This window comes from Lycorma delicatula, chromosome 13 (assembly GCF_047948215.1).
Source record: "Lycorma delicatula isolate Av1 chromosome 13, ASM4794821v1, whole genome shotgun sequence".
NCBI lineage: Eukaryota > Metazoa > Arthropoda > Insecta > Hemiptera > Fulgoridae > Lycorma > Lycorma delicatula.
In genome coordinates, this window is record NC_134467.1 from 3,523,700 (window position 1) to 3,536,730 (window position 13,031).

The 13,031-nt window shown below is 34.7% G+C and overlaps 1 protein-coding gene across 3 annotated transcripts in view; it reads right to left on the reverse strand.

The window, feature by feature from the left end:
* Positions 1 to 13,031, reverse strand: part of LOC142333690 (uncharacterized) — a 492,609-nt gene that overhangs the window by 280,803 nt on the left and 198,775 nt on the right. For all 3 annotated transcript variants that reach the window (XM_075381116.1, XM_075381117.1, XM_075381115.1), the window contains exon 2: positions 148 to 269. In XM_075381116.1, coding sequence (XP_075237231.1) covers positions 148 to 269 — 122 coding nt within the window. The remainder of the gene's footprint in view (positions 1 to 147; positions 270 to 13,031) is intronic.

Sequence of the window (13,031 nt, forward strand, 5' to 3'; positions counted from 1 at the left end):
AACGACTTTAGAGGTTGATGCCCATAAATTCAACAAAAAAAAATCGCAATAAAAAAATTATAGTAATAATAAAAATTAAAACTAACTAGCGTTAGATTTTTCTATACGTTTTCTGACCGTGCGGTATTAAGCGATATTTCAACTTACCGTTCGGATCGAACACAATTTCTTGACACGCATCATCTCTGTTAATATCACACCTATAAACCGCGCCTCCCATATGAACACCGGGTTGTCTTGTGTCTGCTTGTGGTGCTCCGACCAATACCCTGTTTAAAAAAAAAAACATATAAATAAAGAATAAATATAATTAATAATTATAAAGTTATTATTAATAAATAGGCTTTTTATTCCGACCGTTACACGTCATGTCATGATGAAGTAGACATGTAACGCCGTGAATAAATAAAATGTATTATTCCAGCATTTTTCTGGATGGATCAAGGGAAATTACGGTAAGACCGTGATTAGAGCAGTACCATAAAATACACAAACCATTATAAAACAAAAAAAAAGTGTAATTAAAGTCGATTATGCTTTCTCATAGCCTGAAGTGATGCGTTTGAGTTATATGAAAATAGTTATGTTGTTAGATTCAGTAACGATAGTTATGGTTTTTTTTTTTTTTAAAGATTGCACATTCATAAATGTAAACTCAAGGAAAAGATAAGATATTTAATTTTATAAATATATGTCTGTACAATTCATAATTACGGAAGCCAAACTTGTAATATGATACCCTACTTTTCTACACCGAAATTTCGTTTTCACTTTTTGAGGAATTGCTAAAGATGACACTGTATTTTAGACGGGAGTATATACAGAGTGAGCAACGGAAAACCGAACCGATAACGTAACCGCTGCAGAGGTTGGAATGAAACTTTATGAATGATACGGATAAATTAAATAAGAAAAACATAAAACGTAAATTAAATATTGAATTTATTTACCTTATTGTTAGGAAGGATGTTCAAAATTACCAACCTGGGCATCGATACACTTTTGTACTCGATTGATCATATAGAGAGTCGTCTGACGCAAAACGTTGTGTTGATTTCTCGTTGAATGTTCACACCTTCGGTTCACAAATATTGTGGGGATTGGATGTATAAACTTTCTCCTTCGCAAGTAGAGAACTCTGGGTAAGGTGGAGACCATCGTCTTATGATGACATCTCGTCTGTCTCCTTTAGTTGCTGCACAGTTATAATGCGGTACGGTTTCAATTTGAATTCAGGAAGAATTTTACGAAAAGATCTGTATTTAATACCACATTGTCGGGATAACATGCGTCGCGATTTTTTTGGACTGGAAGTAATTCTTTCAATATCGGCAATGGCTTGTGGAGTCCTAAAAGAAGGTTGGCTGTTTCGTTTTGCATTTGAAACCGAACCTGTTGTACGCCATTTTTTAACTAAATCGTGTATGCTACTCTTCCCTTTGATACAGGCTTTCGGAGATTTTTCTACGGATACTTGACGTGATTTTTCAAACGATCCACAACGAATGTAGGCCTCAACTACAGCTACCCTCTCCTGGATTGAAAAAGGCGTTTTACACAAACACAACCTTTTCTTTTTCTTGTTTAGCCTCTGGTAATTACCGTTCAAATACTTCAGAGGATGAGTGAGGATGATGTGTATGAGTGTAAATGAAGTGTAGTCTTGTACAGTCTCAGTTCGACCACTCCTGAAATGTGTGGTTAATCGAAACCCAACCGCCAAACAATACCGGTATCCACGATCTAGTATTCAGAAACGTATAAAAATAACTGACTTTACTAGGACTTCAACGCTGGAACTATCGACTTCCAAATCATCTGATTTGGGAAGACGCGTTCACTACTAGACCAACCCGGTGGGTTTACACAAACACAACCGCACTGCAACAAAACGTATACACTGCAAGTAAACGTAATGTCACTGTACCGATACGTAATCACGTGACAAATGGCAGAAACAGTGAGTAGTAACATATATATCCACTAGTCGCGCTAGTTGTGTGAATCTTTCAAAATTGCTTTGGTAGCGGTCTCATTGTGCGTTCGGTTATATCGCTCACTTTGTATAATAACGGGCGATTCAAAAAGAACTTCACAACTATAAAAGCACATAAATATTTATTCATATATCTTACAGATTCGGTTGAGATCTCTTTTCATTGAAAAACACATCAAGGTTCGGCTCACGTAATTCACTGACCGAATTCGGCCTGCTCTCAGCGAATTCTCCGAATTCAGCGCTGTCACCAGTATTGTTAAAAAACGGATAAATTTACTGGTGCGGAATGTGTTCGCCGAGTGTTTTTTTTTCACGATATGTAGTTCAACGTAATTTGCGTAGAGTACGTAGGGAGCCTCCTAGTAGGCATACAATTTACTCTTGGTACTAAACCTTCGTCGAGACGTTTCGTTCTGTTAAACATACACAATCACCAGGTCGCCCACGCTACCCTGACGGTGCTGCGGAACGACTCAGAAAAAACTATGCGCGTAGTCCGAAAGAATCCACTCGACTTGCGACTCGTGAAACTGCGATTCACAAACGACTGTTCGGCGCGTATTACGTAAACGATTGTCTTAAAACCGTACAAACAACCTTGTTCAACGCATTACAGATGACGACAAATTCGGTCGGCTCGGTTTTGGGTGGAAATGCTGTATAGATTTGCAGACGACGATAAAAAGTTTTAGACGATGTAATTTTTAGTGATGAGTCTACGTCTATCAGTTGCAAGACGAATGAATACACATAACTGCCAAATCCGGAGTACCGGAAACCTTCATGAAACTTTGCAGCGCATTTTTTTCGTGCTCTACACAAACAAAAACTGTACGACCCGTTGTTTTTTCAGGAGGCTACCCGTAAACGGTAAAGTTTATCTAGACGCGCTTCAAAATTTTCTAATTCCGCAGTAAGACGATGATACCAATATGGACGCCATTATTATCAGAAAGACGGATCACCACTTCAACTACCGCCTAGAAGTTCAAAATTTTCTCGATGCTCGATTCACGGTCGACGGTTCGGTCGTGAAGGTCCAATCGTTTTGCCATCTCGCTCCCCGCATGTGATCCCGCTAGATTTTTTCTTGTGGAGTTTCATTAAATATGAGGTTTATGTACCGCCTTTGCCTACCGATCGTGTTGAACTAACGCTTCGAATTAAGCCGCAGCTGCATAGGTAACTCCCGACTTGCCGGCTACAGTATGGAATGAAATCGACTTCAGGTGGGATGTATGTACGTAGCAAACGGAAGCCGCATCGAGTCAAACTGAATGTCGGGCGACAAACTCGATGCGTATTTCGATTAAACGAGACCTCAAACGAATCTGTAAGTTATCTCAACAAATTTTTTTACGCTTTTAAAGCCGTGAAGTATTTTTTAAATCGCCATTATAATCCGATCTTTATAGCAGAACGATAGCGTCTCATAAATTCATCCAGAATATCCCGGGTTCGAATCGTAATCGGTGTTATAAGTTTTGTCAATACTACAACATTTCGATTCTGTATTTCCAATTCTATGCTTCTTGAGCACAGTTAATGAACTATTATAATATGTAACGTTTAACAATATAATTAACGGTATATTACTAAGCGAACAGATCTTAAAACTTAAAAACAACAACAATAATAACAAAAAAGGTATAGAAACTAAACTATTTATATTCCACATGCAAGTAAAATTCTCTCTCCCCAAGTAAGAGACATCGGTCTTTCCATCTTGTCACCATAATTTACAACCGTTTCCGGTGTGGCTTGCAGCATCTGCGAACATGCTACGAAGTACATTATATACTAGTATATTTATATATATAAAAAAATAATAAAAAAACGTAACCTATATGCCAAAACGAAAATAATTTATTTTTATTGTTAATTATACAATTTAAATGAACCAAAATTAATTATTTATATAATTTTGTCGTTGATATAACCAAATATCTACAGTACGCTCCTTTTATATGCGTTGAATGTCTATAACTGACGTGAAGAAGAGAGAAGGGCCTGTAATTCTTCTATAGTTCATTTTATTTTGGCTACCGATGGATTATAGCGAAAAGAATTTTTTGTAGCTCGTTAAAAAAGCCGGTCGAGTATCGCATGACTTTCCCGGCTACTCCGGTCAAGTCGTACAATACCTCCCACAGATTTAGTAATTCAGTTTTTATTTTATTTTCATAATAAACGTTACCGCTCTTATTGTAACAAAGCTTTAACGAGTAGATGTTTATGTAAACGTTGAACATAGATGCAAAAAATTCAGGTTTACTTTTAATTAATAAAATTTACTTTTCCGGTTATAGCCCAGAAATTGCCGCTGTAACGGCGCAGTTAAGATCGAAAAGTATAGCGATCGGCCAATACTTTGGATATCAAGGATTTTGCAAATGTTGACGTTTCAAAATGCAATTAGTCTACAAAAAAACAAAAGAAAGATATAGAAATTTCCGTATCTATGTTCGTCTGGCTGTATTTTGATCGTCTCCGGATCGACTAAACATAAATAGTTGAAAAATGGGACAAAATTTTTCTATATATGAACCGTTGACGGTATTAAATTTCGGGTAAAATTGAAAAAGAGGAAGGGGATAATCATCACCGTTTTTAATTTTAATTTTTGACTTTTTAAATAGCGATCGTAGAAAATTGTTGTTTAGTACGACGAGAGTACTTTATTTAAAATTCTAAAGTCGATTGGGAAGGATATTCGCCTCGTATCTCGAAAACCCATCGACCAAAAAACTTGAAATTTGGCAAAAATATTTGGCTACGTATAACCTAGTTTTGGCCTAATTTTGAACCTCATCAGGTACGGGAGTATCTTAGTACCCGTATGTTTTTTTTGAAAACTATTATATTTTTTAGCCTTTTTTGAATAACATTGAACCGAATCGGCCCGATGTAATTAAGTAAATTTAATTACATCGGGCCTATAATTTGGGCTTAAACTTTTTAAGTCCAAAAACGGTAGCTGAATATAAAAACTTTAAATATAGAAATTTTAAAATTCTAATTTTCAAGATCGAAAATCCAACTATATCATGTATTAATGCAGACGACACAGGAAGTTTTTTAAAGAAGAGGGTCCCGTAAAAAGAGGGACCCAAATTAAGAATCTTAAAATATTTTATAATTTTTGATACTTTATCTGTTTTTTAAGTCTTGACTCTTACTCTTATGCTATATGAGGTAGCTATCTAGTGAAACTGAAACGAGACTGACAATTTTTTACTGAAATGTTTTAAGTTTTTTTAATAATTATTTTAGCTAAATATTGTATAATTTTAACGATAAAAATGTCAACGAACGTCAATATAATGACGCTAAAGTAACACGGTGGCGGCGTTTATTTCCAGAACGGCGAATGAACATTCAGAGCGGCCGTAGGTGATAACGGATGATTTGACTTTAAAAGTTCGAGAAAACCGGTTGAAAAAATTTTCCTTACCGCAAATGTCTTTGACGTTTCGTGATCTTCTATTTATGAAGTTTATTTAGGCTAAAATTTACTATTATATTTATTATTATTATTATAAATAAAAATATAAGAAATGTAATATAATAATAATAATAATAAAGAGATCATCATTTTCAGCTGATTATTAAAAAAAGAGAATATTTACAACGTTACAGTCGGTCAAACTGTTTATTTTCTAATAGTATATAAATGACAAGCAGAATAAACGTCTAACAGATAAGTACAATAGATTATAATGTAAGCACAGTTTTATATCACAATGTAATATGTAAATCTTGATTTTCTCCGTACGTCAAGATGGAATAAAAAAAAGATAAATGTATGAAACCTAAAGAGAAGATGAAGATGATGAAAATATAGATAAAGAAGAAGCAAAATTTAAATTCATACGTCAATTTATAGAACTAGATCTTAATCTATGTCTCTATTACTTATGTATTTCGATTTATTATACGTAGATTTTTTCAACTTATTTCAAGTTTTCTCCGTAATATATATATATATATATATATATATATATATATATATATATATGTGTGTGTATGTGTGTGTGTATGTGTGTATTAAATCAAAAGCTATCAACATGTATGTTTATGAACGTTATAGTGTATGTTACATCTAAATAAATTTCTTCATCTCTTACAGGATGTAAATATATACACACACACAAACAGTCACTTATTGAGTTGTCAATTTTAAATAATTTCATAATAATAATAATTAAATTTAATGTTACGTTAATTTTGATACATCAGGATGTGGGTTTTATTAATATATATACTTTCCAAATTTAACACCTTTGCAATATGAATACACCTCTGCATGTTTTACAGAAAAATAAAAAACGGTCTTATTATTAAATTAATTAAATAAATACTGTTTATTTATAGAAAAAAGAACCCTTATATAAAAAATTAAATCTACTCATTACTTATTACAATTTATTCGAAAAAACAGTCTAACAGCTACCTATTTACTAGTAAGTTAAGCCTGATATTTATCACATTTTCCTTATACGAAACACAGTCTTTGTATATGAATATAGATAGTCTGAAAACGAGGGATTTAAACTTTAAACAGTCTAGTTTAATAACTACGCAAAAAATCCTATTACTCGGTAACCAAAAAAAGATTTTAATTCTATAATGTAAAAGTGTAATTTAAAAAGGGGTTTTCCTCACAACCGTGTATAGATGTCTGAATAACACCGTTAGCAGTAGTGGACCCAAATAATAGACAAGATTAGGCAGTAGCCTAGGGACCCAGGATTTAAAGGGCACCCGAAAATTCAAAATTCTGAAAAATATAATAAAAACAAGTGATTTTTAAAAAATATTATTTTCGAGTAAAAATCTGGAAATTCGAAAAATTATATAAATTAACTAGACGATAAGAGATCGCTTTGCTCTCTTGACTAGACGGGAAGGGCGAGCAAAGCGGGCGGCCCTTGCCCTGATAGTTGTGAGAATAATTTTCATAAAAACAATTAAAGCCTGAAAAACACTTTTTCCTCCAACTTTGTCCTCGTTCTTGATATAGAAGCTCCTGCTGTAGACGAACATATCCTCTTTTGGTTCTCCTTTCCTTTACCCTGTATCTTGGGAACGGGTCAAGGTAGAAAGCAGAAAAACGGATACGTTATAAAACGAATACCCTGCTAAGTTTTACGTCGAAAATCGAAATCAAAAACGGTATTAGATTCGTCCACGAGAAAATCTCACAACTTCATCTTCAAGGGGCTAAGGCCTCGATCTATGGCTTAAAAGCTTCCTTGGGATAACACGTATGTATCCTGACAACTTGAAAGCGATCGATCGGTTGCTCACAAGTTGTTGCAAAGGACAGAATCGTCACAAACTTTTGCGTTTCTACATTAGATAAATTTAAAATAAAAAAAATAATTGATTCTCAGAATATCTAGTCGTAAAAACTCCGACATTCCAGGATCCTCCAAATAAAAATAAGTAATAAAAAATCAATTATCAACGTTTTCACATTTTTGGAACCCGGAAATATTTGTACCGACTGAAAAAAATGTGTTGTATTTAATTCTGTTTTCAGTAATCGCTTTATGCCGCCGATTTATTTCTTTACAGTTCAGTTACTACATACAGTTTTCTTAATCTACCCACCACCGGGACATTTTAAAAAAATCATTAGCAAACGTATTTTGTTCGTGTCTTTCTCCGAGACACGCTGGGAAGCGCATGATTAACGAAACAAGCAATTTATAATTCGTTTCCTCAAATAATTGAGGTTTTAGAATATAAACTAGTTGCAGGGCGTGCCTACGGCACGCCTCCGCAGCTAGACCCTCTGGGCGGGTTGCCATGGCGGGCGGCGTTTCGGAATGGGATTACTACGTGTCCAAAATTGATTACCTCTTGTGTAAAAATATTCTTTTCTTGAACGATGAAAATCGATATAACGAAAGTTAAATTAGAAATTTAACTCTAGAAATTGATACTAACGAATCGGGATTTTCCGCTAGTGATCGGTGCATTCCGGTGGCTACTTTTTGGTTTTAGTTCATTATTTAATGAAGAAAGACAAATCACATAAATAAATAATTACAAAATATATAAATTTTTTTTTTAAAACACCGCTCTTAAAGTAAACGCACTAAAATGTAAAAAATAATTTTAGGACGGTATCTGAGAATGGATTTGACAACAAGCTTTGATGGTGATATGTGAGATTATGTGAAAGTCATAGCTTCAAATTAAAAATGTCATGTTTTTATGATTTTTTTAAATTTTGATGTTTTATTTTAAATACGTTTAAAATCCGTTTAAAATTTAAAATACCGAAAAATAGTTCGTTTCAAGGTAAAAGGATTTATTAAATTTCATTTTGTTTTATTGTTTAAATATTAAAAACTTATTTAAGGATTTCCATTCTTTGTTTACACAATTAAAATGTTTTTACATAAATTTTTGTATTTTAAATTTTGTACAGGACATTCTTCTGATATTAGCGTTGTAAATATTTTTCGTTGTCCTTGAATGTATTTAAAAAAAATAATAAACCAAGTACTCAAATAAATTTTTATAACGGGTGTTATTTTTTGCCTTCAAATATTTTCGAACCAAAATTCATTGAAAATTTAGTACTAACGGACATATTTTTATAAAAAATAAAATTTAAATAAACGATATTAGACTATGAAGAATTTCAATTATCTTTTCTTTGCCGATTTCCGTGGTCGAGTAATAGCGTCTCAGCCTTTCAACCAGAGATCGTGGGTTAGAATCCCGGTAAGGCATGGCAGTTTTCATGCTATACAAATTTGCATTCTCATAGAGCAAAATACCCAAAATATTCGACGCTCGTTAGTAAAAAAAAAAAAAAAAATTTTGAACGATAAGCGTCCATCATTTAATCAGATTTTCAAAAATTGTGTACCCTTTTCGAATATATTTTATTGAAATATTTAAACAGGATTTTAAGTACATAAATCTGAATAAATTTTTGAAAATCAATATCCAGAGGAAGTAACGAAAATTCACTTTTCATTTTTATAAAAATCAATCGGACGTACGATTTCTTAATTTTATCAAAAAGAAAAGTAAAATATTATATTTTCTGACTTTTTTTAACTGAAGAAGACTTATACAGGATCATTCACGGGAACCGGATGTTTTTGAAGCGGGTTGTACTCGGCCGTTCGTGGTTGGAGAGGCACGTGGCTGGTGTCTGACGTTTCCTTTGTTCATAGCATTACATTATAGTCGTCGAGATGGAGCCGTGGACGCTAGACCAACGCCTGTACGCGTATGACAGTTTTGTGCGAAATGACAAATCCGTAACTGCTGTTCAACGAGATTTCCGCCGTCAGTTTAATATCCATCGTAATGCAAGCGTCCCTTCTCGTAACACAATATCGCGACCGGTAAACAACCTTCGAACAAGCGGTTCAATATTGAAGAAAAAACCACCGGGTCCCCGACGAACCGCTAGCACTCCGGAGAACATCGAACGACTAAGAGAAGCCATCGTCAGAAGCCCACGCCGCTCTATTCAGAGGTATTCAGCAGCGCTTCAAACGAGCACAAGTACGGTTAAGACGAATTCTGCATACAGACCTGCATTTCCATCCTAACAAGAGAGTCGTCGTGCAGCAGTTAAACGAGCAAGATTTCACGCGGCGATTACAATTTTGTCGACAGACGCTTACCGTTTTTGAAGAAAATGAAAATTTTTTATCGTTAATGAGTGACGAAGCCCGTTTTCATCCGAATGGCTTCGTCAACAAACAGAATTGCCGGTATCGGGCAGAAAGAAACCCGCATCGGCTTCACGAGAGACCACTTCATAGCCCAAAGGTGACCGTTTGGTGTGCAATAGGAAAGGTCGGTGTTATCGGACCGTATTTTTTTGAAGAAAATGACGCTGCCGTAACTGTAACAGCCGATCGTTACACTGCGATGTCGAATACGTTTTTCATCCCTGAGTTACGAAACCGGGGAATCGATTTTCAAAATGTGTTATTCCAGCAGGATGGAGCTACAGCGCACACAGCGAGGGCAACGACGGCTGTTCTCCGTAACTTGTTTCCGGGACGGATCGTTTCCAGATTCGGCGACATTCCTCGGTCCCCCGACTTGAGTAGTTGTGATTTTTTTCTACGGGGGTTTCTGAAATCGCGTGTGTACGGCAATAAACCGCGTACATTGGAGGACCTGAAGATCGCAATTCGTCATCGCGTCACCCAGATCGATGTAGACATGCCGCAATGAATTGAGGCCGGTTACCGTGAAAGGCTACAACAATGTATCGCCCAAAACGGACATCGCTTGCCGGACATAATTTTTCGTTCACGAGTAAGTAACAAATGATTTGATTTAACAAGTGTTTCAGTAGCAAAAAAATTTTTTAAAGTAATTATTCAACTTTTTATGATTATTTTAAAAACATCCGGTTCCCGTGAATGACCCTGTATAATGCAGAGTACCCCGAAAGATGTGCTCAAACATAAGGGTCAGAATTAGGACATCAAAATAAACGAAAAATTGCAAGCGGACAAGCGACCCATTCTTTGTCCGCCATTTTGTGGTTTTTAAATTAAAAATATATAATTTCAGAACGGATTGAGATATTTGAATGAAATCCAAGTACGTGAACCGAACTAAATTTTCCGTAAAATAAATACTTACTACAGATCTTGTTATTAATTCAGTCGATTACTAAAGTAAAAACGTGAAACTGTCGCATAATTTTCCCGATCTACTGTTATAATTTTTGTCATATCTCAGAACTCAATCGATTTGAACATCCCAACCCCGTAGGGGAAAACACCCGCCTTGTGACGCTTCCGGTAGCCACCCCCCCCCCCCCGTAATTATTCGTGATGGGCTTTAACGGGGGCTTTACATTTCATCTCGTAATTAAAGGTAATTCGATAAAACTGATATTTACGGAGCTGTTAATGATTAACAAATTTTAACGGCCGTTATAATAAAAGTTACAAATTTATTTAGTTTTTAGATGTTGTTTTGTAAATGTACACTGAAGTTTATTAAAATATCTCGATCCATTCCTAAAATAAATTTTTATTGAAAAAATCAAAACGGGGGATTTTGGGAAAAAGAAGCCAGATAGGGAATTTATCCGTTAGAACGTTTTTGTTTACTATTATGTCCTGAACCGGTCCTTTAAGCTTTGCCGACGCCTTTCAGACAGGACATTCTGAATTTTGTTAAATTAATACGTAAAGAAATAAATAAATCCTGTATTACCGGATCTAATATCAAAGTATACTTTTATTATAGACTATCGGAAACGATCTGTAATAATCTATCGTCGTACAAAAGAGAAGAAATGTACATTAATAGACAAAAGTAGGTCGACTTTATATTTTCAGCAAAACTCACTAACTTCCTTTTGTCTGTCTTTTCGCTACAACAAACTTCGTCTACTCGTCCTTATCTTTGTCTACTACTGTAAATTATATCGATAGAACAAAAACCGATAATAAAGGAGTAGGCGCATTTTGTTGTTTTTTAAAAAAAGAAAGAACATTATAACAGAAAGAAAAGCCTTGTAGCGTGAAAATTTCCACCCTTAACGATTATCTATGTAGGTTATAATACTACTATCTTTTACGGTGTAAGTCACGCCATCCCTTTCGATTTATTTTCTTTTAACTCCTTTATTCGTTCGTCTATCTATCTGTCCATTTATTTATTCGTTCAAGGGTTTTCACTAAATTCTCTTTAATATCCAAATCCGTATGAATTTAATATAAATTTATAAATCGATCGGAATTCGCTTCCTTCTTAATAAAATTTACCGCAAAATAAAAAATTAATTTCATAAAAAATTATTCTGGTTTAATTCGATTCTACGGAGTCGCATGAAGAAGTGAAATAATTTCAGGATATATTTTTCATCGATGCAAGTAACGCGGACTGACATTAAAGAAGAGTTTAGGAGTCTGCCTTTTGTTAATAAAAAAATCTGACAATACAGCTGTAGGACTTTCCCGTCGCGCGGGTTTTTTCTGAAGCATGTCTTACGTACATAATAATTTAAAATATTTATAATTTTATTTAAATACAATGTTTTTTTTATTTATTTAATTCAATGACTCTAATTAAAGTGCGCGCGCATGCCGTATCTCATTTGCACGGGTGAGGCCGTACTACCGGTCACTTTAAATGAATTTTTACACTTTAAATATTATACATTTATTTAATTCAACCGCTCAAATGCGACGTTACAATATAGCAGAACACTACAGCAGCAGTCCGGCCGCTAAGTGCGATATGGGGTGTGTAAGAGGGCGGGTTGGCTGGGTTAAGACCCCGCTTTGACGGGGAACAAATTTGTGATTCCGACGAGATGCTAATAGAAAAAACCGCAACGAAGAAGACCCGCTCTATCGCCTTCTACAACGTTTCAAAAGTATTATGATTTCTTAGGAGTGGGGGTGCGAATTAGCAAAAATATTTTTTCGTAAAAGATGTTTTTTTTTAATAGTTCGCAAAAATAATTTTAAAAAATGGTGCGAAAATCACCTTCTATAACTCTTCAAAATTAAAACCAATTTAAAGGTGGAGGTTAAAATTTATCAAAAAGTCTTTTTTTACGAAAGTTTGTTTGATTAGTAGTCGCAAAATTATCTAAAAAAAATACAAGTAATAAAATAAATCGTACTAAATCTGGAGATGATTTCGTTTTCCCCCTTTATTCCCCAACCCCCTGACATTTTCAACTGAAAATCTAATAGCATCAATGTTCCTACTATAGAAATATTATAGCCAGGTTTGGTGAAAATCGGTCGAACAGTACTGGAGATATAAGGCGATATACACGCCAACATGTATGCATACGTACGCACAATTTGTAGCTGAAATTTCGATGGCATTTTTCGGTTTTCTGAGGTCCTTAGTTGTCAATTCGTCAAGATTCGGTGAAAATCGGATACGCCCAATTTTGACCGATCACCATACTTTCCCTGCTATGTACCTACAGCTTCGCTATAGCTGCTATACAGATGAGAAAGTAAAAACAGAACGGAACGTTCTGAAAAAGAAAAATATATAA